The following is a 27984-nucleotide window of genomic DNA, read 5'->3' as shown; positions in this document are numbered from 1 at the left end:
AAAATATATGAAAATTATCAATATTTTAATAAATATTTTAATTAAAATAGATCATTAATAAGATATATTAAAAATATTTTTAATTATATATAATAATTTATACATATAGATTATTATATTTTTTATGATTTAATATTTTTATAATTTCTTTTTATAATATATGATTTATGATAATATATTAATTCACGCCCGGGTTTATTATGAATTCATATTATTTATCTTAATTTATACACATATAGATTATTATATTTTTATACTTTTTTATTATAATATTTTAATTTGTGCACGGGTTTTTATGAATTTATATTATTTATCTTCATTGATGATATAATCTATAATTTTAGGAGGCTTAATATTTTGTGAAGTCACAATAATAATCAAAGCATCTTCAACAATTGTCTAGTTATTATATTATTAATTAAAATATGAAAAAGTAGTTAAAATATGAAAAATATAATTTAAATTTTTTATAACTATCACTAATTGAATGTGTGAAGAAAATATAATTTAAACTTATGAAGATAATTAAAATATGAAAAATATAAATTTTAACTTTATCAGATAAATAAAATTATAACCTGTATTTATAATAATTTTAATTTATTTAGAATTATTTATAAATTAAATTTAAACAAATAAAAATATATTATAGTAAAATTGGAATGAATGAGAAATATTATTTACAGTATGCAAAAGCTATGACGAACCCTATCGGCAATACCCAGGAACGCGCTAGTGACGTTGAATGTCTCGAAAGACCATGTTGCGGTTTATGTCGGAGAAAGCAACAAGAAGAGGTTCGTGATTCCAGTATCTTTCTTGAACAATCCTCTGTTTCAAGACTCGTTAGATCAAGCTGAGGAAGAATTCGGGTTCAACCATTCGATGGGAGGTCATACAATTCCTTGCAATGAAGAGCATTTCATTAGGATTAATACAATCTTGAACGATTGTTCTTTTACTAGTAAATTTATATAAGGCATAATTGCAAAAAAAAAAAAATCCTCAATGTTTGGGGCTTTTGATTTTGTGCCCTTAACCTTTTTATTTTTTGATTGACACCCTCAACGTTACGATTTTTTTAAAAATCAGTCCACTTTTAACGGTCAACCTGAATTGACCATTAATCAAACTGTAGGTCAACATAGTAGCTCATGTGGCATGCCACATAAGCGCACGAAGTCATAGATGACATCATCTATTTAATAAAATTTTTTCTCTCATTTTCTCTCTTTCCTACCAACACTTTTTTTCTTCAAAACACATGGTTATTGGCATTTTTTCTCTCATTTTCTCTCTTGCCAAACACCATTTTTCTTCTTCAAAACATATGGTTGGCTCATTTCATCTACAAGAATCTCCATTACCATGATTATAATCATGTTTTTGTGCAATTTTTGTAAACCCACACCACACTTTCAACTTAAAATTTTGCTTTTTTTCCCACTGTCGGCTGCCATATTTTCCTCTCATTTTCTCTCTTGTCAAACACAATTTTTCTTCTTCAAAGCACAATTCTTGAACATGTTCTGTCGTTCATTGATCTTCATCTTCAAAATTTTCATTCTTGAACATGAAGATTGATTAAACTTGATGATTGCTTAAGCTCATCAAATTAACACCCTGTTTCGAGAAATACAAGGAAAGGGGATTATTGGATTAGCAAGCATTAAATATTAATGTTGTACTACTATGTTTCATGATTTTAGCCTTTAGATTCTCTTCATGTGTGTAATAATATTCAACAAGCGAAAGTCTTATGCGAGATTGTGGTACATAGAACCACTCAGACTATCGTCCGCCAAAACTGCTACCCTCAGGTACAGACAGAGCTACCAATTCACGCATGCGTGTTGAGTTTCATTTTATAAATATTGTACTCTGTTTTATAAATTTATTATCAATTTGACCCTCACATAGAAATGAAGTTGGAAGCGATGGGTATGAGGAAAGAAGTGGAATTGATTGGATTGCTTGGGGTGCAGAAAAAGCTGAAAGATTAACCAGTGTTCCACAGCCATCATTGTAAATAGATATCGAAACAAGTTTCTTAAAACCGTGCAGCATATAATTTCATGATATTGTAATTATAGTATACCCTGTTTCCATTATGCTGGACGAATTGGTTAATCTATATAAAAAAATTGATTTGGATTTTCTCATCAGTTGCTTTTATGATTGTTAGATAGAAAGTAGTAATAAAATAGGAAAGTGAGGGATGGAAACAGAAACAGGATAGTAAAACAGGGATGGTTTGGAGGTTAGGTACTGAAGAAGAAAAATGGTGTTTTGAAGAAGAAAAATAGTGTTTAGCAAGAGAGAAAATGAGAGAAAAAATGGCAAGCCTACAGTGGGGGAAAAACAATGATTTTAAGTTGAAAGTGTGGTGTGGGTTTACAAAAATTGCACAAAAGCATGATTATAATCATGGTAATGGAGATCCTTGTAGATGAAATGAGCCAATCATATGTTTTGAAGAAGAAAAATGGTGTTTGGTAAGAGAGAAAATGAGAGAAAAAAATGGCAACAACCATGTATTATGAAGAAAAAAAAGTGGTTTTTAACAAGAGAGAAAATGAGAAAAAATTTTATTAAATAAATGACGTCATCTATAACGTCGTGCGCTTATGTGACATGTCACATGACTAGTATGTTGACCTACAATTTGATTAACGGTCAACTCACATTGATAGTTAAAAATGGATTGATTTCTGAAAAAATCGTAACCTTCAATTAAATAATAAAAAGGTTAAAGGCACAAAACCAAAAGCACCTAAATGTCGAGGGTTTTTTTTGGAATTATGCCTTTATATAACTTCTAGCTTTTATTTTGCCTTCTAAACTGATTGAATTTTAGACTGAAATTAAACAGGGACCGCGCGAACGCAGGCCACCACTGCCACAAATTATGACGTAGGCTCTCCTACTTTGAGGCGACCTTAAGCAAGCGCCCTTCTGAAGTGCAATGGAAGTCGCTTACCTAGTACAGGTTGCAAATCAGGCAACAAAACAAACGCAAGGAAATACTATTTTTGGTAAATTTGCGGTTATTAATCCTTTACTGACATGAAAATTAACATGTTATTTTCCCTGTTATCACAGTAAAGAAAATATGAATATATGGTGTGCAAGGTTTCAGAGTACAATTCCTTAATATTCCATAGCAGAAAATAGCTTCAACCGCATTGAAATGAATCTCAGATAGCAGACAAAGCATTCATTCGAAGATGGAACTCTCAGAATTGTTGCTTTCAAAGGAAATCCAAATAGGAACCAAAATTTTGGACCCTTAAAACTCATTAACAATTCTCAGTACTACACACTTACAGTGGAATATCAAACTGAAACAAATGAAAATCCCATGTCTTTTAAGCAAAGATTGTTGTTCTTTCAATAGTAAGGAAGGTTTTTTCTACGTTTCTGGTCATGGCCTTTGGGTGTATATATAGACAGGAGACTGATTACAAAACATCAATTTATCAGTTTGCATGCATGAAAATTATCAACATGATGTACTTATCAAAACATGGGGTCCAAAAGGGACCCCCCCCAACCCCCCCAAAAGCTACTAAAATTAGAAGATCCGCCCACAGATTTTCAAATCCATATATCACTGGTGTTTTTGTTGCATGTTCCTTATGTCAGTGACTCTCAGTTATGGGGTTAGTTGAACAATTATGGAATGGAAATTAGTTGCGGACGGAGGAAACTAATACAAGATATTTTATAAATATTGGCTAGGAATTCAAGCGATGCATCCATAAAAAGGAACCAATAATTACTTACTAATAGTTGGAACTTGGAGTTATCACAGATGTCCCAAAGATAATTACTTACTAGACAAAGTCCTTTAAGCTTACACTTCACCATGCATAAAACTTCAAGACCCTTCACTCCCATTCAGCATTCAAGATAAACTTGCAAATGCAAAGAAAAATGTAAACACAATAGGCTAACCTGAATAGTAGTATATTATTTAAAATAATGATATTTTGTAGATTAATATTTTTTTGGTAAATAGATTAATTATTTTTTAATTAATAATATTAAAATTTTCAAATCATAATTAAAATATTTGTATTATTTTTAACATATCATATAATTTACTTCATGTAATCATTATTTGAAATAATAACTAATAAATATTATTAAAATATATTAATTATTTTTTTCAAATGTGGTACTAATAAAAGATTCCTATTATTAAAGCATTTGAAAATATTGATATATTGTATATTCAACTTTTATTTTTATTTTCTTAATAGTCAATAAATTGACTATAAAATTTGTAAATAATAAATAATAAATATATAGAAAATAATAATAATATTAAGTACCAATTGAGTCGCTCGATTGACATTGGCATTATTGTTGGTGTAGGAGATCATGGGTTTAAGTGCACTAAAAAGCATTATCCTCCTATTTAAGGATTGGGGTGGGACTATGAGTAGTTTTAGACATTGTATAAAAAACAACAGATAATGAATAATAAGCACAAATTTTGGATGAGTAGCCCGAATTATTTCTTGTTTCAATTTCTCCACGAACTCGATCCGTTTCGGTCCACCAACAAGTGTAATTGCAGAAAACTAAACTCACATACATCATACTTCAAAATCAATATGTGACTAGAAAATAAATGGGCAATCTTCTAAGATAAAAAAGAAACTGAAGCTTGAATGCACAAAGGAAATAATTTCTCGGCCTTTCTAAATCCATATGTTTGATGCGGTTCAACTTTGTGGTTTAGTTGTCTTGGAAGATGCTAACGGCAATTGGAGTGATGGAACTAACAACAGTTTTCGACCAGCTTGTTTAACCATCCGCTCACCTTCAAAACGAGTACTTGAAACTGTCCTACTATACATCATCGTAGTAGAGCCCAAGATATCATCTCTGAATCCACATGCTTTGAAGAAGAACCTGAAATAAGCTATACATATCATGCTTTTCAAGAACAATTAATACAAATCATTTCATCAATGACCCTGCCAACGTAACCTCATATATATGTGTATATATATATATATATTTCAATCCCAACTTTCCATGTAACCAAGCCACTGGTGTAGTAGCAATTGAGAAATGACTTATGTTGCTTTCAAGTCTTGGTTGACACTAGGTCGAGGATTCAAACCTCGACAACCCCCTTTCCCTTGATTATCTCAAGTTTCTCCATAACTTGTTTGCAACTAGCCTATATGATGATGTTTATTGAATGAGATAAACTATGCAGTTCAATGAAAGAAAGAAAGCACCTATCTAATAAAATTGGTGTGAAGGTAGCAGAAGAAAGCCATTGAGCCAGATATCATAAAAACCAATCAGTAAGATGCCAGCCAATTGTAATACACCTGGCCAGCCCTTGTTAGAAGGACTTTGCAACATGTTTCAAAGCAAGAAAGAGAGGCAGCATATTGGTAAAACCAATAAAACCAGGGGGGATATGAAACAGACTTACTGAGGAGAACACATAGGTTATGACATTTCAGCACAATGACAAGAATTACCTCTCCTTTCTGGAACAAAGAGCAGCTATGTCATAAATATCTCTACTTGTGAGCATTCTGGAAGCAAAGGTAAGAACAAAAATGTTAAACTCCTATATATAAGTTCAGTAACTACCAGTATACATTTCACAAACTGCAGGTTAAGAATAAGGATTTAACAAGATAATGTGATCTCCATTGTGCAGTTCCTGACTCGGACTCCTGAGGCATTTATTTTATATTAGACAGCTAAACTTAAATAAATGCTAGAACATATAGAATTTACCTGCTATTCAACTATAAGAATTATGATTCTGAAGTAGGTGACATGATACTCATTTCTAGAAGAAGCAGGTATGCATGCAAGCACTGGCTCTTGTTTAAAAGAAGACAATATTACAGTTGCATGCTTACATGGAGCAGGCATATATGTCGAGGGAAAATTTGATAACACAACTACTTCGGTTAAAAGTTTCAGAATTAGTAGAAACATAAGAGTAACAAACCTTACAATCCTTTTAACTATTATTGTCCCAATTCCCATGCCTTGTAAAGTAGGAACAACCTGGAATGCAGAAAACAACAATTATAAGAATATAAACAGTGATTAAGTACCGAATTAGAATTAGAGGTGTCCATGGGTTGTACAGTAGCCCGAATTTTGTATTTGAAAATAAAAATGAAGAAGTAATCACACTAATAAAAATGAGGGTACTAATCCAAAAGCCATATTACAGTCAATAACTTAGCCCTTTACCTTAAAAAGTATACACTCAAGAGTTGAGATTGATACTCGAAAAGTTTAAGGTTGTGTGATTGGCTTAAATCACAGAATGAATATCCAAGCATTGCTTCAAATATACATGCTAAAGAGGTAGGCTGCCAAAAGATGTTGGGGTGCTAATTCAACCCATAATTGCCAAAGGATATTAGTACATAAAAAAGGATGGGAAGACAGGTACCATGACATCGTAGATGGATGCAGTCAATCCTAGATCAGAAACAGCACGGCCAAAGCCCACAAGCTGACCATTGGAAGGGTTGACAGGCATCACATTCTCCATCAAATCTCCTACAAGACCTGTTTTTATTTGCTCCTGCTGTTCTTGGCTTTGGTTTTGTTTAGTGATGTTAGTCACCTTGGCATGCTGAGGTTTGCAGAAGACTGAAACAACCACACAACTGTGGGAGAGAGCAATGTGGAGCTTGTCCAAGTCCATGACTTCTTGAACTATGCCGGTGTGTGGGTCCACCTTAGGGAATCGGTGGCAGGAATGGTTGCAACAAGTGTACAGTTCACTGAGCTCTTGAATATTAACGTGTGAAGGGTCCGTTGATATGTAAATTGGCATCACCAGTGGTGGTGGTATTGATTTTAAGCCGCCGAACTCCCTTGAACTTAGGTTTGAGTTCTTTCTTCTACTATTGCTGCGTATCCATCGCAATTCCATGGATTTGGATGGAAAAGCAGCACCACTACCACCTCTCTGTATTATCATTATCTGTGTAGAAGTGGTGCTAGAAATAGTAGTCCCCACCATCTCTTGTGTTGGATGACCTTACTCTTTGTCTATACATATACATGAAACGGAACAAGAACAAGTAAAAAGGAGTGTGGGCGCCTTAACAAGTAAAAAAGAGTGTGGGCGCCTTACTGTCATAGTCTCCACAAATAACTTACTGCAACATTCATTATCAAATTGGATGAAAATCAAAGTTAGCTAAGAGAAAGTAATAGGTAGGCACCTGACAACAGCAATGACTAGTGCGCCGCAAACCTTGCCAATTTGAGCAGCAGAAACGCGAAGGCCTCCAGCGGCAGAAAGAACCAGCAATACCAGTATGAAATAGTTACTGCTTATATCCTTTACAATTACAATTACAATTAGTGGTCGTTCTAAAACATAGAGTAGCAAGAAAAGAAATGCTAGAACAATTACTAATTCTTAAAAATAGCTATAACAGTAGTAAATGAACAAATAAAAGGTACCTGGGTGACAAGGGGTCAAGTTAGGTCTGTGAGCAAGAGCTTCATTTGAGGTCCCAAGGCGACAGGGAGGGTCTTCAAGGTTGTGGTTGGCCTCCTTGAACTTGGCATAACCGGAGAGGGGAAACTTCTGTTGGTAGTTGAAGCTGGTGCACTGCAGTTGGGGTTGGGGAGTCAAATTATGGGATGGGATAGTTTCTGCTGACCTTGAGGGCTGACAGCTTATGAAGATGTTGATCATCCGATCTTTTGCACAGCAGTGCTTCCAACTCCATGTTTGTTTCTTCTCTTCTGCAAAAGATTCGTTCTCACTTGTGGCTGCTTTTATTTTACTTTCTTTTCTTTTTCTTTTTGGATATTTTTTTTCCACAATTTCCTTTCATATATTTTATGCGGCATTTGGATAATTCTCGCAATTCTGGGTATCATAATTAGAGGTGCTCATGGGCCGGGCCAGGCCGGGTTCGGGTCGGGCCCATAAAAATTTCGTCTCAGGCCTGGCCCGGCCCGAAATATGGACCTAATATTTTGTCCTGGCCTGGCTCGGGAAAAAATCATAAGCCCGGGCCCGGCCCGGCCCATTTTTTTAATAAATACTAAAAATTTATTTTAAAAATTAAAAAAAGTATTTTAAAAATATTTTAAAATTAAAAAAAAGTTTAAAAAGTATTTTAAAATTAAAAAATAATAAAAAAAGTATTTTAAAAATATTTTAAAATTAAAAAAATTTAAAAAATAAATATATTTATTATATCGGGCCAAAAAAGTGGTGCCCGATGCCCGGCCCGTTTTCTAAACAGGCCTCGTTTTTTTACCCAAGCCCATATTTTGGGCCTATATTTTTACCCAAACCCTCCCATATTTCGGACGGACTGTCGGGCCGGGCCGGGCCGCCCGGCCAATGAGCACCTCTAATCATAATTATTATATGCTATGGGCTTTAAGGTCCCTTGCTTAGTCCCTAATTTTTTTGACAAAAAATAACCCTCCAAATTGACTGCTTAAATTAAATTAAACTAATATATTTCCGACCTCTCTTTGTTTTTTAGGGAAATTATACTTGATTATTCTACATTTGAATTTAAGAACCTTTTAATTGTGCTTAATTGATATTTTATAAAGAAAAATTATTTGATATATTACCAATAGAGTTTTTTTCTTAGACTTCACAAATGAGTTTAGAATTTAGCAACTATATTATACGGTCTAGTTAAAAATAAAAAAATATTTATATAAATAAATGTGACACTTGTCACGCCCTTAATCCTCTTGTGAAATTTGAAAAACTCCATCGGTGTATCAAATAATTACCTTCTTAAAAATAAAAACTAAATAAATAAGACACATGACAATTTTTTAAACTCGTTTGTGGGGTTAAAAAACTTTACCACCAGTGTTATCAAATAATAATCCAATTATAGTGTGAAATTTTAAAGATTATAATGGAAAAAGACTAAAACTCCTTCATCGAGTCTGCTTTTAATAGCACGTTTTTCAGTCTACTTCTAATAGCACGTATTTTAGTTTTGTTGGGTTTCTGTTGTTATTTCTCTTGCAAGGTGGAAGGGGTGGCATCGGAGTTTGGAGGTGCTGCGACAAAAATGGTAGAAGAGTTGGCGGCGCTTTTCATTAAGGGCGGGGAGGATGAGGCGTGGCAAATCAATTTGGGAGAAGAGGAGAGCGAGATCGGCGTAGATCTTTGTTTAGTGGGAAGTTTTTTTATTGCGAACGTGATCTAGTTTCAAGCTATGCATACAACTTTGGCTAATCTGTAGCATCCTCTTAGGGTAATTACTCGAAAGTTAGTAGTGTTAGAAACGTTGGTTTCGGTACCCCATTTTCGATGATCAATTCTGTAAATATTAATAATTAATACTTAAGAGGTAGTATAAAGTATAATTAAAGTTTGGTCCATTAATTTTTTCGTTTGGATAGTTAATTAAGATACAAGGACTAAATTATAAAAGTGGTAAAATTTAATCGCTATGAAATTTTAATTAATTGAGGGACCAATTGAACAATGAGTTGTAAACCACCAAAAGTGTTAATTAAGCTTAATTTTAATTAAACTTAGGTTAATTAAATTAATTAAAATTAATTAAAAACTAATTAAAATTAATTAAAAACTAATTAAAATGTATAAACGAAATTAAAAAGAAAAGAAAGCCATTTTTCTATCATCTTCTCCAAAAAGAACAGAAAAGGGTTTAGAAGTTTTCAAATTTCGACTCTTAATTTGGTGAGTTTGATTTAGTCATTTTCTTATAATTTTTATGTTTTTGGGGTTCTGAGAGCTTGATTTAGCTAACTCAGGTACCAATTTGTAAAACTGTTAAAGTTTCTAAAAGTTGTCAATGATGACTTATTAAAGTTTTGGTGTTAAATGGTTAGATTTTTAATTTAGATATGAAAAAGGACTAGTTTTTAAAGTGAAAATTGTTAGTTTTAAACATAGGGACTAAAGTACAAGAATTTTGGAATTGAAGATCAAATTTGAAAGTTATGGCATTTACGGTTTAAGGACTAAATTGAATAAAATGCAAAACTTTAAGGAAAGACATTCAAAAAATAAAAAATTGGATTGATTTATGCATTTAGTGGATTGTTTTAAATTGTTTGAAATTGATAAATTGAATTGAATTATTATATAGATCAATATTTGAATCAAACCAAAGATAACCAAGGAAAAGGTAAAATTATCGAATAGTCCTTGCAATTCAACTTGTCTGTTGATTTTGTTAGGTAAGTTCATATGATGTAATTGTGTTTAAATCTTTATGTATTTAATATTTTGAATCTATGCATGATTTATTGAAATTTGAATTGTTTACAATTTAGTACAAAATATGAGAATTAGGTTATATTGTAAAGAAATAAGAATGAACTTAAATGTTGAAAGCACCATAATGAAACTTCGTAAATGTATCGTACACATGAATACGGATACAGGCTGATTATCGGTGATTACCGAGCTCCAGCATTTGTTGCGGACCCGAAGATACATGTGACACAGGTTTAGCTCGAACGAGTAACCTGATATCATTTTAAAGGTTTAGCTCAAACGGGTAACTTGACACGATTATATGTTTAGCTCGGACGAGCAACAAATGTGATAGTACTAGTGTATTCGAATTCATTTACTGAGTTTCATCAAGTAATACGAATAATATGAAATGAGATATCGAAATGTTACAAAATGTATTGGATGTTCAATGTGGTATTATCGAATGATTTGAACATAAAGTTTTGATATACATGTATTAATACCTTATCTATGATTAACATGAGACTGAGATAGTTATTTAAATGATATGTATTGACATATTGTAAATTAGACACATAATATGATTGATTATATAATGAAGCTCACATTGCTGTTGTGATTTGTTATGTTAGGCAAACTTTGTCGAAATAAATAGTTTAGTATGTTTAATTATAAATCGAGGTAAGTTATCATTTCAAATACCTATGAACTCATTACTTTTCTTTTTCTTTATAGATTGTTAATTTACAGAACCTGTCATTCAGATTAGCTTAGAGACCACACTATCTTACTATAGACTCGATAATCTATTGATTGTTTTACTCCGATTATGTGGCATGTTCATAGGAACTTATATGTTTGTTAACTTTGAATTGGTGGTTTAATTATAATCTTAAATAATGACCATATATGTAACTATGCATAATTTGGAAATTGTGTTGGGACCTATGAATGGTATTTAACTTGACATATATGAGCTTTAAATGACATATTTGAATGTCAGTGTGAATGGGTAAAAGCATGATAGTATAAGTGAAGTATGAATAAGCTAAATTGGTAGGTTTGGTGCCAAATTGTGGCTTAATTGGTTGATTGAATTTAGAAATGGTTAAACGATTGTTTTGGATGGTATTTTGGTTGGTTTTGTGTAGGAATAAATGTGCAATTATACACCAAACGGGTCAATGGCATAGATGGCTTGAAATATGTATTAAATGGCCTAATTTGTACAAAAAACAGAGTCTTCGTCCCAACAACCACATCTCCTCGTCGCAACACCGGCCAACAGTATGTGACATCGTGATGTCAAGTGGCCTAACGTTGTGACATGAAAAACTATTTGGCAACGTCACGACATGGAGAAGGTGACGTCACGACGTCGGTCTTGAATTTTTAAAACTTTTCAAACTGGTCCTATTTCATGCTCGGGCCGACAAAAGAGCTTTCGTAAACTCAATTAAGCCTTAGATTTATTTGCGAATCATATTATGAATGCGTTTAAGTCATAAATATTTGTTTGATTGATATATTTACTTTATTTTGATAGAAGTTGCTTCGGCAACGGATGTTGCATCCTGTAGTTTAGACTCGGTGACTAGGTCGAGCAAGCGGTGTTACAATATCAATTACATATCTGGGCAAAAAAAGGTTCCTTTTCAGGTTCCATTATGAGATTGATCTTGATAAAGTAGTTGAGGGGAGCCATGGGCGTTCAACAACCATCTATTGATATTTTATAGGCTGAAAACAATAGAGCATCTGATGCAAGTTCCTTTGTACCATGTTGATTTCTGGGTTCAGATTCACGATCTCCTGGCTGGTTTAATGTTTAAAGGTATGGCTAAACAGTTTGGTGGTTTCTTGGGAAATTTTTGGATTATAATGCAAAATCCATCAGTTGGGGTTTTCGGAGTTATATAAGGATACGAGTTAGGATTGATATAAGGGGTCCGTTGAAAAAAAAGAAGAAAATTGCCCCATCTCGGAAGAATTGTATCTATACCAGGTTTCAGTATAAAAGACTAACTATTTTTTACTTCTTGTGTGGGCAATTGAGGCATGTGGAGGGTTTCTATTCTATCAGGATTGTGCATGGGAAAAAAGAGTTACCATTTGAATGAGACCTTTCGGTTGAGGCATTGCCTAAGAGGGCGATTGCGGCCAAAAGTTGTTGGTTACACGATGAAGGGGATGCTCCCTGGGCGGTCGAGATGGGGAGTTTTTTGGTAAGGGTGATTTAGTTGGTCAAGATGACATTTAAGGCCTTTTTCAGATATATCACTTTAACATCATTTATATTTAATTCATTATCATATATCACTCCAAATAAGCCTTCTATCGTAATATTTTATTTCACATATCAAATTATTTTACACTTTATTTTATGAGTTTACCATAAATTTCATAAAATTTACATTTTAGTCCGTAAGTGTTGAAGTTTAGAACCATCTTAGCAGAAAAGACTTCTTACTTTCTTGAATAAGAGAGATGTACAATGATGTATTTAATACATGCAACTCATAACTGTTTCTTAACAACTAACTGACTAACAAACTAAAATTACAACTGACTTAATATTCATAACATTCCCCGTGCTCTTCTAACTTTCTTTTTCCGTGAACTTAACCTTCATATGGAGCAACCCTCAGCTACCTCCTGAACTTGTTGAACAGCATTGCAGACAACCATTTTGTCAACACATCAGCAATTTGATCTAGACTTGACACATGACCAACTTGAAGCACACCCGCAGCTACTTTCTCTCTTACAAAGAACACGTCTAATTCCACATGTTTAAACTTTGAATGCATGACTGGATTTTCTGCTACAGTAACTGCAGCTAAGCTATCACACCAAACCAACGATTTTTTCTGAATCGGGACACATAACTCAGTTAATAAAGACTGGAGCCAGACTATCTCTGCAGTAACATTCGCCAAACTTCTGTATTCAGCTTCTGCTATAGAACAGGATACAACTTGCTGCTTCCGAGAGTTCCAGGAGACTAGATTTCCTCTAAGAAAAATACAATTGCCCGACATAGACCTTTGGTCATCAACGTTAGATCCCCAGCTAGAATCTGAGTAGCCTTCAAGCACAAACTTAGATGCTCGACAAAAATGAAGGCCATGATCTAATGTGCTTTGCAAATATCGCAAAATTCTCTTACCAACTTTAAAGTGCGTATCTAAAGGTCTGTGCATGATCTGACAGACTTTGTTGACTGAGAACGCAAAATCCGGTCTGGTGATTACTACATACTGGAGAGCACCCACTATACTCCTAAAGAAACTCTCATTTTCAACGAGACTCCCTTCATGAGTTGACAAGCGACAGGTAGATACCATTAGTGTGGGAGAACAACTCGACTTTTCCATAGAAGCCTTCTTAAGTAAATCCAGCATATATTTCTTTTGATTGAGAAAAAGTCCATCTGAGGTGTAGTTAATTTCAATGCCTAGAAAATAGTTCAACTTCCCCAAATCCTTTAGAGAAAAGTGATGATTAAGGTCTTTAACAAACTGGTTTATAGCACTCGAATCGGAACTAGTGACTATGATGTCATCTACATAAACGAGGACGTACAAAAAACGATTCACAGACTTGTGGATAAAAAGAGAATTATCTGCCTTCGAACTTTCAAACTAGTTAGTGAGAAGAAACTCTCTTAATTTGTGGAACGAAGCTCGAGGGGCTTGTTTTAGACCATATAAGGCTTTCATTAACATGCATACTAGCTGCTGGCCATTGACCCCTTGTTGCTCAAAACCTGGTGGTTGCACCATGTATATTTCCTTACTTAAATCACCATTTAAGAACGCGTTATTGACGTCAACTTGCCTGAAAGACTACCCCAAGGACACTGTTATTGCCAAGACCACCCTAATTGTTGTAGGCTTCACCACAAGGCTAAAGGTCTCATGAAAACCGATGCCAGCTTCTTGAAGATAACCCTTCACCACTAAGCGGCCCTTGTATCATGCTACTGAGCCATCATCATTCCTTTTGATCTTGAATGTCCATTTACACCCTATGGACCTCTTGCCTGCAGGTAACGGTATAAGGTCCTAAGTGTGATTTGAAACCAAAGCCTGGTATTTAGTTTGTGCAGCAGCTGTCCATTCAAGACTCTGAAACGCTTCTTATATGGAAACTGGTCCCTTCTCAGTCATGACAGAAGAGTACAATTTAGGCTTGTAGACGCCACATTTAGACCTGGTCTGCATAGGATGAGTGTTCACAGTAGTCCAGATGGGAGCAACAGACTGAATGAGAGAGAAAGGCACACTTTGTCCATCAGATGAATCAGACGACTAAGGTGAGGAAACCAAATGACCAATGGCAGAATTTCTGGTAGAGTAACCCGATCTAGGGATAGTCATAGAAGATGAGCTGTCAAGGGTAGTCAAAGAAGAGTTCAACAGAACTGGGGCTGTAACTAGTGGAATGTGAGACTGCTGATGAGTTTGCTGCCCGAAGTCAACTAGAGCTTTAGAAGGACGGTTTTGCTGAAATGGGAACTGAGTCTCATCAAAGACAACATGTCGAGACACAAAAACACGACCATTGTCATCAAGACACTTATAGCCTTTATGATTCGGCTCAAAACCAAAAAAAGTACAACGCTTGGACCTAAACTGCAGCTTGTGTTGATTATATGGCCGCAAGTAAAGAAAGCATGCGTAACCAAAAACACACAAATGAGACTGACGCCTTGAAGAACATATGTAGGTAGCCTGTTGATTACATGGACAGCATGAGAAAATGCAGCAGACCAGAATTCCAGAGGTAGAGACGCCTGAGCCAGGAGGGTTAACCCCATGTCAACAACCTGTCGATGTCTCCTTTCAGCCACACCGTTTTGTTCCGAGGTATGAGGACATGTAAGCCTATGCTGAATGCCAAGTTTGAACAGCTCAGTGGACAGCGAACGATATTCACCCCCAGTCGGTCTGAAGCATTTTTATAGAGAATCTAAATTGTACTCGAACCATTTGTTGAAAATGAAGAAAGCATGTCAACACTTCAGATTTAGCCTTGATAAAGTACAACTACATATACCTACTGTGCATATCTACAAAGGACATATAGTAAGAAAATCCATTTGATTTAACATGAGCTGGTCCCCAAACGTCAGATACAACAAGCTCAAATGGTAAAGAATACACTGTTTTTGAAGCACTGAATGGAAGTTTATGAGATTTGCCTAACGACAAGCAGAACAGACACTTGGCAGATAACTATGCTTGAAGGAAATATTACAATTTCGCAAGACTCGTGCAAGAGTGTTGTTGTACAGATGACTAAACTTGTGATGCCATAGCAGGGGTGCTGAAGAAAGCTGCGCATTGTTCACACACACAGAGTTGATTCTTGGCACAACAATAGGATTAGAAGAACCAGCTTTAGACACATCAAATCGGTAGAGGCCTTTATGCATGTGGCCCACTAGAAGAACCGTCCCTGTTTGAATATCTTTCACAAAGCACATATGGGGGTGAAACTTAAAATAAACTGAATTGTCCCTGGAAAATTGACCAACAGACAGTAAGTTCTTGCAAATAGTAGGCACATGAAGAACATTTTTAAGATGGAGTAGCCTTGAACCAGACATTATAGACAAGGAGCCTATATGAGCTATAGAAACGACTCACCATTTCCCATAGATACCCGATCCGTACCTGTGTAAGGAGAGGTAGTTGAAAGATTGGTCATGTCAAGAGTAATATGATTCATGGCTCCAGATTCAGGATACCAAGTCTAAACTGAGGAACCTGAAGAAGGAGATTGAGAAGCTTGTGAAACAGAAGAAGTAGGGGGCTGTGAATGTGAGCTGCAACAGTGAGACGAGGAATTTTGTTCATAATGATGATTGTTGACAGTCTTCGAGTCGTTAGCATCTACACCAGAAAATTTTTCATCAAATCAATGATAACGAGATTGAACCACATGTCCAAGTTTAGCACACAGTTGACATTGTGGTCTGAAACGTGACACCCCCTACCATTGCCCCGATTTTTACCACGAAACCAGCCTCGACCATGTCCTCTGTGACCCTGTCTGAAACTTTGAGAATAACTATTGGAATCATCAGTGTGTTTCGAGGGATGAGAATTCTTGGAGTAGAAAGTCACATTAGGTTGCATAGGGACCTCATGCAACAGATCCAGCTGTCGAGCCTCACAGTCAAGAAGCATTTCAGTCAATAAATCGAGGGACATAGGAGTGGCTGAAGCAATCACATGAATAGACTCAAACTTTAGCTAGAGTCTAGCCGAGATAATGCTGACTTGCTCTTGCTCAGTAACTATACTCCCAGCAGCAATGAGACTGTCTCTCATTCGTTTTACTTTTGACAAATACTTTTTAACTGTGAGATTTGCTTTCTTGAGAGAATACAAATCATGTCGCATTCTTGAAATCTTGATACTAGAATTTACTCTAAAATATTTTTCAATAGTCAACCAAATATCAAAACTACTTTTGGCTGAAGTAAGATGAACCAAAACCTCATCTGAAACTGTGGACAGGAGCCAAGAAGCTAGAAATTTGTATTGTTTCTTATGAGTAAGAAACACCAGATTATCAACTAATTAACCATCGACTCCAGTAATAAGAGGAGAAAGAACATGAATAGTACATTGTGCGAAACCGTCAAGATCGTAACCTTCAAAATGAGCAAAAGTTGATGCTTCTAGAGGAGAAAATTACTCTCAGTAAGTTTGATGGTGTCATGCTTGGAGAAAGAGTGAATAGTATACGACGCAGCGCTGCCGAAACCTAGTGAAGGCACTGCTGCTCCAGAATTAGAAGAATGGCGAGGTGTATCATCCCTAGGCACAGGATCAATAGCCATGAAACATGAAGGGAGGAACTCGGAAAAAAAAATTACACCAGAAAACCCTTGGCTCTTGATACCATGTTGAAGTTTAGAACCATCTTAGCAGAAAAGACTTCTTACTTTCTTGAATAAGAGAGATGTACAATGACATATTTAATACATGCAACTCATAACTGTTTCTTAACAACTAACTGACTAACAAACTAATATTATAGCTGACTTAATATTCATAACAGTAAGTAACAAGAGAATTCAAGGGTACTTACCTATCTCCAACCTCAAATTACTTGTTTTCCCTTTCTCCTATGACTTGATTCACTTTCTCAATTTCTTTCTTCAACAACATGTCAAGAACATAAAACTTTTTATGAGAAATCTTTACTTTATCGTCACTTCCATACTTATCTAACAAGATTAAACTTAAAAACATATCAAAACATATCATTCGTACCTTTCTCTTGATTTCAAATCCTAATTTATTTTTTTCTCTCCTCCAACATAAACGTAACTTGTCTCCATATGAAACTAGGCTCTCTATATTGTTTCTCTATTGATTTTACTAAAAATCTCTAAGAAATTTTGAAGCTTTGAAGCTTGATTTGGTTAAAAATGGTGGAAATGCTTAGATTGTAAAGAAATGAAAATTCTTTCTATTATGAATGGTGGGTGACATTAGTTAAAGAAGGATGGAGAGAATTCTCTTCATTTTTCCATTAAAATATCTATTAAATAAAATAATAAGATAATATAAAAAATCTAAATGTAATGATTTTAACGTAATGGCCACCATTTTATCTCATTTTTCAATTTAATCCAATTGTGGAAAAGCTTCCAACAAAAATGAAATATTTATTCATAATTATCCATTTAAGAAAAGATCATCTTGTCCTTTTAAAGCTCTATAATTCCATCCTTGATTCATGCATTTTTGGTAAAATTACATTTTTAGTCATTCATTTTTCTCTTCATTTCAATTTAATCCTCTTATACTTTTAATTTTCACACTTTTGCCCCAACACTTTTCACTCTTATACGAATTAGTCTATACATTGAATTTGTTTTTCTCAACACACGAGTCTTTTCAATTCCCTCTAGTATCCATCTCTCTCCTCTACTAACACCGTTAATTATTATTTTATTTACTTTAAAATTTGATCATGTATATTCCTGAAATGACACTATTTCCCAAGTCAGGGGGTTTGAAGGATGTTACCCCAAATATCTTACAATACAATCAACCAAATCTCTCCAATAAAACTTAAAAGAACGCCTAATAAAATACAAGAAAAATACAACAAAGTATCCAATTTAGACATTCCAAAAAACTCCACACCAAGTGCAACACAAACAACCTATTTATAGGCTAATACCAACAACCTCTTCAATAGTGTTTATCTCTCATTTAAAAGATGGGTTTACCACTTGAAATGTATTGAGTAATTATGCCATAACAAGCCTATAAGGATAAGAAGTGTCTACGAAAGTTTAAACTTCTCTCATTCTTCTTCAAGGTTGTCAATTGAAAGATAATGCTCACCACACACACGTTGTAGCACAAAATTACTTTCTCATTTGTTGTTCAACAAAATTAAGTCATAAGGCATCTCATTAAAAAGTCAAACTTGTCAACTTAAAAACTTTAACTGCACCAAAATTGTTGTTCAAACATGAAGTGAAACAAAAGAAATAATCAAAATTACCATACAATACTAGTAAATCTTTTATTCGCAATCAAACAACACAACTCAACAAAACTAACAATCAATTCTCATATCAGAATTAAAATTTATTTCCAAAATTTTCCCAATTATTAAACAAACCATACTATCTACACATATCAAAATCCTTTTTAATATAATTATTACTAGAGTATTCATGGAGTACTTTAAAAATTAGAGAAAAAACGCTTTGATTTCAATCAATCATCTACCATTGTCGCCTTTTTTTTTCCTTTTAAAAAGTTGTCTTTCTTTTTTCGCTTCCACGAGACAATAAAAAATCGTTATTAATAAAATTAATGAAAATTAATAAGCCCATCGAAAAATCCTATCTAACTCAACTCAATTTCCCCTGAAGTTGATTCCTAAGGATTTCTCATTACGCACCCAAATCCTCTCAAAGATTATCAAAGAAACACCAAAAATCAAACTCTTTCCTCCCCAACGATGATTAGGCGTGATGGGGGAAGATGATGTGTTCCTTTCAACAACACCAAAATCTTTTTATTGGATAGGAAAGCATGAAAAAAAGAAAATAAAACCACACTCACCTCTCTTGAATTGTTGATTCTGGCACAAAGAAGAAGAAATGATGAAAAGAAAATTTCCCTCCCCTTTCTCTACTCTTTGATCAGCATTAGAAAAGAAGAGATTACAAAATTTCAGTCTACTTTTCGAGCATAATAACAAAAATAATCCTTGGATTATTTACCAAATAAACCCCTCATTTTCTTTCTTTGATAAAAATTATGCCTTAGACTTGTTACCAATTTAACTCTTCTTACAAAGTAGTCCATATCCCAACTAACAAATTTTCACTCTTAACTAGTTTAATAGAAATTGTGAATGAACGATATTATTCGAAACAGTATGGTATTAGTTCCTGGGAAACCTCTTGGTATATATTTTGGAATGTCATGAATTCCGATATGGAATTTTCAGGTGTTAAAATAATTCATGAAATTTTGTGTTGTTGGTAAAATTGAAATTTAATTTATGTATTTTTATTTTTAAGAATTTAATTTTTTATTTTTTAAATTTCAAATTTTAAGTCAAATTGTTAACGGTATTAAATTTTGGCTTATATGTCAAAAAACCCTTTAAGAAAATATAAGCCCCTATATTAATTTCATACTTAATTAAGCACATGTCGTTAATTAAAATAATCAATTAAGCCCCTCTGTTAATGATTTTCGTTATTGACCAGGTTGACCATTAAAATAAATTGACGGACTAATTAGATAGTGGCATGTGGTAGCTTATGGTTTAGCCTAATATTTTTTCTCATAAAAATGATTAAAAATATTAAAAATTATAATAAATTATAAAAAATAATTAAAAAATAAATATATTAAACATTAAAAAATTAAAAAATATATTAGAATTAATATAAACTTATTAAAATTATAAAAAAATATAAAAAAACTTGTAAATATTATAAAATATAAAAATTTTAATAAATTATGAAAATATAAAATTAATAAACTTATTTAAAATTAAAAAAACGTATTAAAATTCTTAAAAATAATAAAAATTGGAAAAAATATAAAATATTAAAATTGGTATAAACTTATAAATATTATATAAAACATAAAAACTTAAATTGGACTAGTTAGCCAGAAATCGACAAGGGTACCGGTCTGAGAGAAGCCATTAGACCGGTTGACTTGGGAACTGATTGGTTGAATCGATTTTTTATTCTTTTAATATTTTTTTATCAAACCAAAATTTCATTATCCAACTAATAACATACATCAAAATTAAACATTTTGATCAAGGTTTTCAAAACTGAATCGGTGGTTGAATCGGTCAGATCATCGGTTTGCCAATTTGACTCCGTCCAGTTTAGTTAAGTAAAAAAATAAAAAAATCGATTCAATCACCCGGTTCACATGTCAACTGATCTAATGGCTTTCTCTGGATTGATACACTTGCAGATTTTGGTCTAATCGATCCAATCGATTGATCCGATCCAATTCAAGTTTTTATGATTTATTTTATAATTTTTATAAGTTTATATCAATTTTAATACTTTTTTTAATTTTTTTTATAATTTTTATGATTTTTATAGAATTTTAATACATTTTTATAAAAAATTAAATATTTTGAATATATTTTATTACATTTATAATTTTTTTATAATTTATTAGAATTTTGATAATTCTAATAATATTGAAATTATTTATAAGTTTATATCAATTTTCATATATTTTAATATTTAATAATTCTTATATTTTTGATAATTTTTCTGCATTTTTTTCCTTTTTTTTTATGATTTTTAATAATTTTTATGGAAAAATTAGATTAAACTAGAAGTCGTTATGCGTCACCATCTGATTAGTTTGTCAAGTTAGTTTAATAATCAACGTGGTCAATGACCGAAACTATTAACGAAGGGACTTAATTGATTATTTTAGTTAACGACATGAGCTTAATTGGATGCAAATTTAATACAAAGACTTAATTAATTAATTTTTTTTGCATTTTCTTAAGGACTTTTTTGACATATAAACCTTAAAATTTTTTTATTAATTGGTATGACATTTTAAAATAAAAAAATTCATTTGATAACAATGTAAACATTAAGATGACATTATAATGAATTTGAATTTTAAAAAATAATTTTAACAATATTAATAATTAGATCTAAAATTTAAAATATGAAAAATAGAAGACTAAATTTCTAAAATAAAAATATAAAAACTAAAATTTAAATTTATAAAGAAAAGCAAAAAAAGGAAACAAACATAACAGTAGTGGCAGTACCTAAGGTGCTTAATGAAAAGGAAACAAAAGCCCAAGTTTGGAAACATATAGACCGATAGGGGGATAATAATAATAAATAGTACTAATATTTTCAAAAATTGAAAAAGAGATCGGACGGCAATGCAATGCTCACTGGAATCTGAACTCACAGACAAGAAAAGGAAAGAAGCAAAAGCGAAGCGAAGCGAAGAGGTTCTTAGTTACTTCTTCTTACTAGTAGTACTAGGAAACCTTATTTTTCTATCCTTTTAGTTTTTCTCTTTAAAAATAAAATCTTTATCTTCCGCTACTGCTACTGCTACTGCTAGATGTTAAAGATGAGGGACTATTCTGGTTGAGATAATCGCTGCCCTAGAATTTGATGGGAGCTGATATCCGTCATACTTAGGGCTTTCTTTAAGAGCTAAATAAAAGATATGGATGGTGGGCGGAGGATAGCCGTCAGCCCAAGGCCTTGCAGCGGACGGAGAATACTCGCATCTAAGAAAAGAGGGAGACCCGATGCCTTCGTTAACAGTGTCAAGAAACTCCAACGAAGAGAAATCTGCTCTAAGCCGCACCGTGCTTTCTCCGTCACCGACGCCCAGGAGCGCTTCCGTAACATCCGCTTGCAGGTTCTTTCTTTTTTTACTTACTTGCCCTAACTTTTATTTTTTATTTTATTATTTATTGCGCTAATTTTCGCTTCTGCATTTAAACCTTAGCTTGACGCTTCACATCCTTTTCCTTTTCATTTTTCAAAATTAAAATACGAATAAAATTTTGAACATTTTAACCCTAGTTGCAAATTTGTGGAAGGGAACGAAGGACGCTTTTAGCTTTGCATCATTAATATGTTCAAATTGGTTTTGTACATATTGTCCATGTAAGAGTTTCTGCTTCAAGCACTTGTTTGTTTTTATAATAAACAACTAGAGTAGCTGGAGCGCCGAGAATTTTCAATTTTGGCTTTATGAGATTTTGCTCTACAAACCTGATGCACTTTCGTTGTTGTATCAAAAGATTTCTGATGTTGAATTTAAAATTTCCGTGAATGATAATTAGTAAAGCTTTACTTGAGAAATTTTGGAGTAAGAAATGTAGGAGAATACGTTGGGCTGATATCAAGATGTAGGTGCTTTATCTACATTTGATGGTATTCTGACTAACATGTTATCTTTAAAATCGATTCACGTTTGGTTGATTAGTAATACATGTATTAAGTAGGAGAGTAGAAAAGGATATCTCTTCCTCTCATTTAGTTGGAAGTCTATCAACTAAAAGATCAGTTTCCAAGTCTGTTACTCATCTAGCCTCTGTGTATTACTGTTCTACTTGAGCTTGCTTATTAGATTTGGTTATATTTTGCGTAACATACAGGAGGAATATGATACTCATGATCCAAAAGGACATTGTTCAATGGTATTACCATTTCTGAGGAAGAGATCAAAGATTATAGAGATTGTTGCTGCACAAGACATTGTATTTGCTCTTGCTCAATCTGGTGTATGTGCGGCATTCAGTCGAGGTAGGATCCTTGTTTCACACTTCTAATCTTATTTGGATGGGCTTTTCTATTTCTGTTTGGGTTGAAAATGAGAATAGGAATCTTGATTTTTTATTGTTGCTGGGTGCAGAGACTAATCGAAGAATATGTTTTCTAAATGTCACTGCTGATGAAGTTATTAGAAGCTTGTTTTACAACAAAAACAATGACTCACTTATCACAGTCTCAGTTTACGCTTCTGACAACTTCAGCTCCTTGAAGTGCAGAAGCACGAGGATTGAGTATGTCATTTTTTTAAAACCTCTTTACAACCTTAAACTTATCCCAACTGGAGCCAAAAGAAGAAAAATGGGAAAAAAGACTCAAATAAAAAGATGAAATACTGCATCTAGACATTGTAATTTGTAATGTTCATTTGTTTTCTTTCTGAAACAATTCGGTTTTATGGGCAGATACATTCGAAGAGGTCAACCTGATGCTGGTTTTGCACTTTTTGAATCTGAATCACTGAAGTGGCCTGGGTTTGTGGAGTTTGATGATGTAAATGGGAAGGTACTCACATATTCAGCACAGGATAGGTAAGTAGTCATCCATATGAACGTACCTTTATGTTAAACTATAATAGTTGGATCCATAACTAGATTCATGAGTTTGATGTATACTGTTTTTATCTTTTGCTCAGTATATACAAGGTATTTGACCTCAAAAATTATACGATGTTATACTCCATATCGGATAAAAATGTTCAAGAGATTAAGATCAGGTAATGCACCTTTTATGATGGTTACATCTCCTTGCTACAAAAGTAAAAATTCATTCAATGATGGGAAAACAGAAACCTATATGATATTTTTATCTTCTATTTCTATCAATATTTGGTAATTTAGTCTCCTTATAGTTGTTTTTTGTCCAACTTGGTTTCTACTTCCTACAAAGTAAAATCAAATGATAGATAGCAAAAATTGGGGTAAAATGAGATTAAAACATTGTAGAATAACAGTTTGATAGGATTGAAAAAAATATAAACAATCATTTTTGTTCTCCAGAAGAATTATAGTTTTGTAATAAGTATCGTTTAGTCTAAACAAGCTTTCATCTTTCTCATGGAAGCAAAAGTAAAGTACTAATTAACAATCAAATGGTATCTTGTTTGCTTCTCGTCACTGTATATAATTGACTTTGTTTCATTGTATGATTTTTGACAGTCCAGGGATCATGTTATTGATTTTCACTAAAGTTGGCGGCCATGTTCCTCTTAAGATTCTCTCAATAGAGGATGGTACCGTTCTCAAATCTTTTAGCCACCTTCTTCACCGGAATAAGAAGGTGGATTTCATCGAACAGTTCAATGAAAAGCTTCTTGTGAAGCAGGAAAATGAAAACCTTCAGATTCTTGATGTAAGTATCTTTGTCAATACGTTGCAATCTTATTCATTTGTTAAAGCTTAAAAATGAAAATCTAATCTATTATCATACAGGTACGCAACTCTGAGCTAACAGAAGTTAGCAAAAATGAATTTATGACCCCATCAGCATTTATATTTCTGTATGAGAACCAGTTATTCCTGACATTTAGAAACCGGACAGTGGCTGTCTGGAACTTCCGTGGAGAACTTGTAACTTCATTTGAGGATCACCTTTTGTGGCATCCTGACTGCAACACTAATAATATATACATCACAAGTGATCAGGATCTTATCATCTCTTACTGCAAGGCTGATTCTGATGATCCATTGTCTGAAGGAAATGGTTGTTTTTTCATTCTTTGAACTTTGTATTTCTTATGTTTTTTCTTTCCTGTGTCTTCTTTTATTCTGGTAACGTTTTTCTTAGATTGCATCTTACATTACTCTTCCTCCTTTAGATAACGATATCACTTGTGAGGTTTTATATCTAGTTCCTGGCATGGCAGGGTCCATTAACATCAGCAATATATTGACTGGGAAATGCCTTGCTAAAATAAGGGCTAGTAACGGTTTCCCTGTGGAGAAGCAGTGTAGCTGCTGTGATGTCGAGTGTGGCTGCAGGTCAAAAGTGCAAAGCAGTTCATCTAGAATTAGAAGCACGGTGGCAGAAGCATTGGAAGATATCACTGCTCTTTTTTATGATGAAGAGCGCAATGAGATCTATACGGGGAATAGGTATGGTCTAGTTCATGTGTGGTCTAACTGATGGTTTGATTTTCAGTAGGAATTTTATGTAGTTTGACTCCGGTGGAGGTTGAGTTGGTTGTGAACGGGAATTGCGAGTCTCATGAAACTGTACCATTATTATTTAGTGTTAATTGTATCAATTCATTGGGCTCCTGTTTCTGGTTTTAATTCAAGTCCTACACCTTTATAATTTATTCTGTAATTTTGGTCCCGTGTGGGACTGTTGTTTTATATACTGTATTATTATTTTGCCTCTGTATGTCACCACAAGGGCTATAAATGAATGCAGCATTGTTTCGATTATCTCACTAAATAAATGAAATGAACAAAATCTTCAGGCATGTTTGTTAAACAGTCGGATATTAATAATGCATGTTCAGTATATATATTTATGGATAAACCTGTTTATGTTTGTTCAAAATTTATTTATCTTGTCTGAAATTTAAGATGATACTGGTTCAAGCTTTGGTATCACTTTTCCCTTTTCCCAATTTTCCCATTACAAGAAATGATAAAAAAAAAAAACTTATTTAAAAAATTATTTAAAGCTTGTTTATTATTTTATTGTTATATAATTAATAATAAAATATATTTTAAGTTTTAGTACTCTTCATATATATAAAAAATATAGTCTTGATATTTTTTACTTTTAGAATTTTTTTTTATGAACTTCAAATTTCTGGTTCAATTATTAATATTGTTGCTATTAAATTTGCAAGATAAAGTAAGATTTTATTCCTAAACTTGTTTACTTTCCTTATTTTGGTCTCCTAATACTTTTGTCCATATTACTTTCAGAATTTGGTGGCTTTTTCTATTTTGGTCTTTGATCTTTGAATTCGAATTTATAATGTGACATTTTGAGATTATTTTATGTCAATATTTCAATTTTTTTATAAAAGAGTATAATTTATTCGCATTTTTAATTTTTTTGTTTTTAATTTTATAATATATAGTTTTTAAATCTTTAAATGATCATGTGACATAATTTTAGAATGTTACATCAATATTTTAGAACGGTATTTAAGTTCAGATATTAAATTGAAATTTTTTATCAAGTTAGACTAATATAGACAAAAAAAATTCAATGACTGATTTAAAAAAAATTGTCAAACTTAGAGATTAAATGTTCATGGAAGTTTAATGTTCACAAAGAACTACATTTATTTTGAAAGATAAATTACTCATACATAACCTTAAACAAACAAACACAAAACATAATTCTAAATTTTTAATTAACATAAATAAATTAAAAATAATAAACAAATATGAATAGAGGTTGGTTACATTCATTTAGTACTGTAACCATCACTTATCTCTACCCTTTGATTATCAAAGAGAGTGTACATTCTCTCCGCTTTTCTTCTGCTTATTCCAAAAACACCAAGCTCTAAAGTTACTTAAGAATCCCATTGCCTGCTACTTCAAAGTCATGCCCTTCATCACTAAAAACAACAGGGAGGACATTACCATGCATCTTGTTGAGGGATCTACTCTCTCGGGAGAAATATTTGAAGTATTGTATGTCGAGTAGCCAGTCAGATTCTAACAATGGTTGGTATTGTCTTCGAGTCGTAGCCGGGTTTTGTCTCTCGTCTTTATTGAGACGCTTACGTCCCCGTGCTTTAGCTCCCTTAAAAATGAAAAAAAATTGTTTAATCCCTTAAAAATGATACATAATAAGCTTATATTTTGATCTACGAAAAAATTATAATTAAATTTTGACCCTTACGAAAAAAGTTTCTAGATTCGTCCCAGTTGAATATACCCGTTGGTGCAAGTCTTACTGTGACTTAAGAAGCTACCTGAACAGAGACGAAGCCAGAAGTTTATCTTTGGAGGGGCCAGAATTAAATTATAAAATTTTGAAGGGGTCAAAAGTATAATTTTATTTTTGTATATGCTTGTTATTTTAGAATTTTAAAACGATTAAACTGAAAATTTTCATCTTTGGGGGGCCAAAGTCTATTTTTACCATTAAACTAACTTATAATTTTAAAAACTTAAAGGGACTAAAATGGCCATTTTAAGAGGGGGCAAGGCCTTGCTTGTCCCTCATGGCACCGTCCCTGACCCTGAACATTTTCCAAAATGTTGGAGAAGCTACTAGTATTGACTTGCCCAAAATGAGGAAGAATATGACAAAAATAGCTTACTTTATAAGGGCTTGGAGGTTTTCCTATTTTTATTTCTCAGTTTAAGCTAGCGATGGAAATAAGAAAGGCTAGTTATATTGGTATTTATTATATTATGCAAAAAGTATGATTGTCTCATGGATTATTTATTTGAAGGAAATCAAATGCTAGTTTATCATATGCATGATATTACCATGCATAATTATTAATGATATTTTTTATACAAATTATAACAAGGGAGGAAGACAAGGTGGAGCGAGGAGGAGATCAAGGTGGTGTAACGGAGGCTGATTCACCTGTAGAGGCCGAGAGTCAGAACAAAGACTAGAGGACATGTTGATTGAAAAGATAAATACTCAGCGTAACTTTAGGTTATAAAAAAAGGGTCGATCCCTTGCCCATAGTTTTCCAAGGTATTTATGGGAAAAAGTCTCATTGTCCACTGATATGATATTGGCTAGATAAATGTTTAATCCTGTCAAACACGTAATGGATAATCATGGGTATGTATTATGAAATTCTATCAGTATGAGGTAATAAAGCCTAAATAGACTCCTTATTGTCTTAAAAGAGTGTTCACATTAGGATAACGTTCTCCTATGAACATGAGTGATAGGTTCTGTTTGAAGGGTCGGATGTTGTGCT

At 33.1% G+C, this 27984-nt stretch overlaps 3 protein-coding genes and 1 pseudogene across 14 annotated transcripts; 1 reads left to right on the top strand and 3 right to left on the bottom strand.

Annotated features, from left to right (window-relative positions):
• Positions 1–2868: 2868 nt before the first annotated feature.
• On the bottom strand, positions 2869–3043 carry LOC121218092 (uncharacterized; annotated as a pseudogene).
• Positions 3044–4510: 1467 nt separating this feature from the next.
• On the bottom strand, positions 4511–7868 carry LOC107904863 (uncharacterized). 2 transcript variants are annotated; one of them, XM_016831367.2, is made up of 6 exons: positions 7480–7868; positions 7236–7354; positions 6452–7059; positions 5996–6054; positions 5511–5567; positions 4511–4923 (listed from the first exon to the last, which is right to left on the bottom strand). In XM_016831367.2, exons 3-6 carry the CDS (start codon positions 7028–7030, stop codon positions 4734–4736), a joined length of 885 nt encoding a protein of 294 aa, XP_016686856.2. In that variant the 5' UTR covers positions 7031–7059; positions 7236–7354; positions 7480–7868; the 3' UTR covers positions 4511–4733. The 2 variants fall into 2 exon arrangements, with proteins under 2 accessions (XP_016686856.2, XP_040950488.1); XM_041094554.1 differs by lacking the exon at positions 5511–5567.
• Positions 7869–12689: 4821 nt separating this feature from the next.
• LOC107904864 (secreted RxLR effector protein 161-like) lies at positions 12690–19464 on the bottom strand. Of its 8 annotated transcripts, none has more exons than XR_005914141.1 (3): positions 17533–19464; positions 17348–17415; positions 12690–17073 (listed from the first exon to the last, which is right to left on the bottom strand). XR_005914141.1 is itself a non-coding variant. In XM_041094553.1 (3 exons), the coding sequence occupies exon 3, from the start codon at positions 13642–13644 to the stop codon at positions 12889–12891; it is 756 nt and encodes a 251-aa protein (XP_040950487.1). In that variant the 5' UTR covers positions 13645–15765; positions 15922–17415; positions 19351–19464; the 3' UTR covers positions 12690–12888. The 8 variants fall into 8 exon arrangements, 5 of the variants coding, with proteins under 5 accessions (XP_040950487.1, XP_016686858.1, XP_016686859.1 ...); XM_041094553.1 differs by having other exon boundaries at positions 12690–15765; positions 15922–17415; positions 19351–19464; XM_016831369.2 differs by having other exon boundaries at positions 19351–19464.
• A 2082-nt stretch (positions 19465–21546) lies between these two features.
• On the top strand, positions 21547–25507 carry LOC107904865 (uncharacterized). 4 transcript variants are annotated; one of them, XM_016831372.2, is made up of 9 exons: positions 21547–21757; positions 21874–22179; positions 22925–23072; positions 23182–23332; positions 23504–23629; positions 23734–23814; positions 24257–24449; positions 24530–24800; positions 24964–25507. In XM_016831372.2, exons 2-9 carry the CDS (start codon positions 21982–21984, stop codon positions 25221–25223), a joined length of 1428 nt encoding a protein of 475 aa, XP_016686861.1. In that variant the 5' UTR covers positions 21547–21757; positions 21874–21981; the 3' UTR covers positions 25224–25507. The 4 variants fall into 4 exon arrangements, with proteins under 4 accessions (XP_016686861.1, XP_040950484.1, XP_016686862.1 ...); XM_041094550.1 differs by having other exon boundaries at positions 21547–22179; XM_016831373.2 differs by lacking the exon at positions 23734–23814 and having other exon boundaries at positions 21599–21757.
• Positions 25508–27984: the final 2477 nt, after the last annotated feature.

The sequence above is a fragment of the Gossypium hirsutum genome, chromosome D05 (genome assembly GCF_007990345.1).
Source record: "Gossypium hirsutum isolate 1008001.06 chromosome D05, Gossypium_hirsutum_v2.1, whole genome shotgun sequence".
Classification (NCBI taxonomy): domain Eukaryota; kingdom Viridiplantae; phylum Streptophyta; class Magnoliopsida; order Malvales; family Malvaceae; genus Gossypium; species Gossypium hirsutum.
This window is presented reverse-complemented; position numbering and strand designations above follow the sequence as displayed.

Excerpts from the sequence above, each read along its gene's own strand:
- LOC107904863 (XM_016831367.2), bottom strand. The coding sequence starts at position 7,030 with ATGGTGGGGACTACTATTTCTAGCACCACTTCTACACAGATAATGATA. Across the intron at positions 6,055-6,451 it reads CATCCATCTACGATGTCATG|GTTGTTCCTACTTTACAAGG; the intron begins GTACCTGTCTTC and ends TCTGCATTCCAG. Across the intron at positions 4,924-5,510 it reads CTTTGTTCCAGAAAGGAGAG|GTTCTTCTTCAAAGCATGTG; the intron begins GTAATTCTTGTC and ends AGCTTATTTCAG.
- LOC107904864 (XM_041094552.1), bottom strand. The coding sequence starts at position 13,644 with ATGCTGGATTTACTTAAGAAGGCTTCTATGGAAAAGTCGAGTTGTTCT.
- LOC107904865 (XM_016831372.2), top strand. The coding sequence starts at position 21,982 with ATGGATGGTGGGCGGAGGATAGCCGTCAGCCCAAGGCCTTGCAGCGGA. Across the intron at positions 23,073-23,181 it reads ATGTGCGGCATTCAGTCGAG|AGACTAATCGAAGAATATGT; the intron begins GTAGGATCCTTG and ends TGCTGGGTGCAG. Across the intron at positions 24,801-24,963 it reads TCCATTGTCTGAAGGAAATG|GGTCCATTAACATCAGCAAT; the intron begins GTTGTTTTTTCA and ends CTGGCATGGCAG.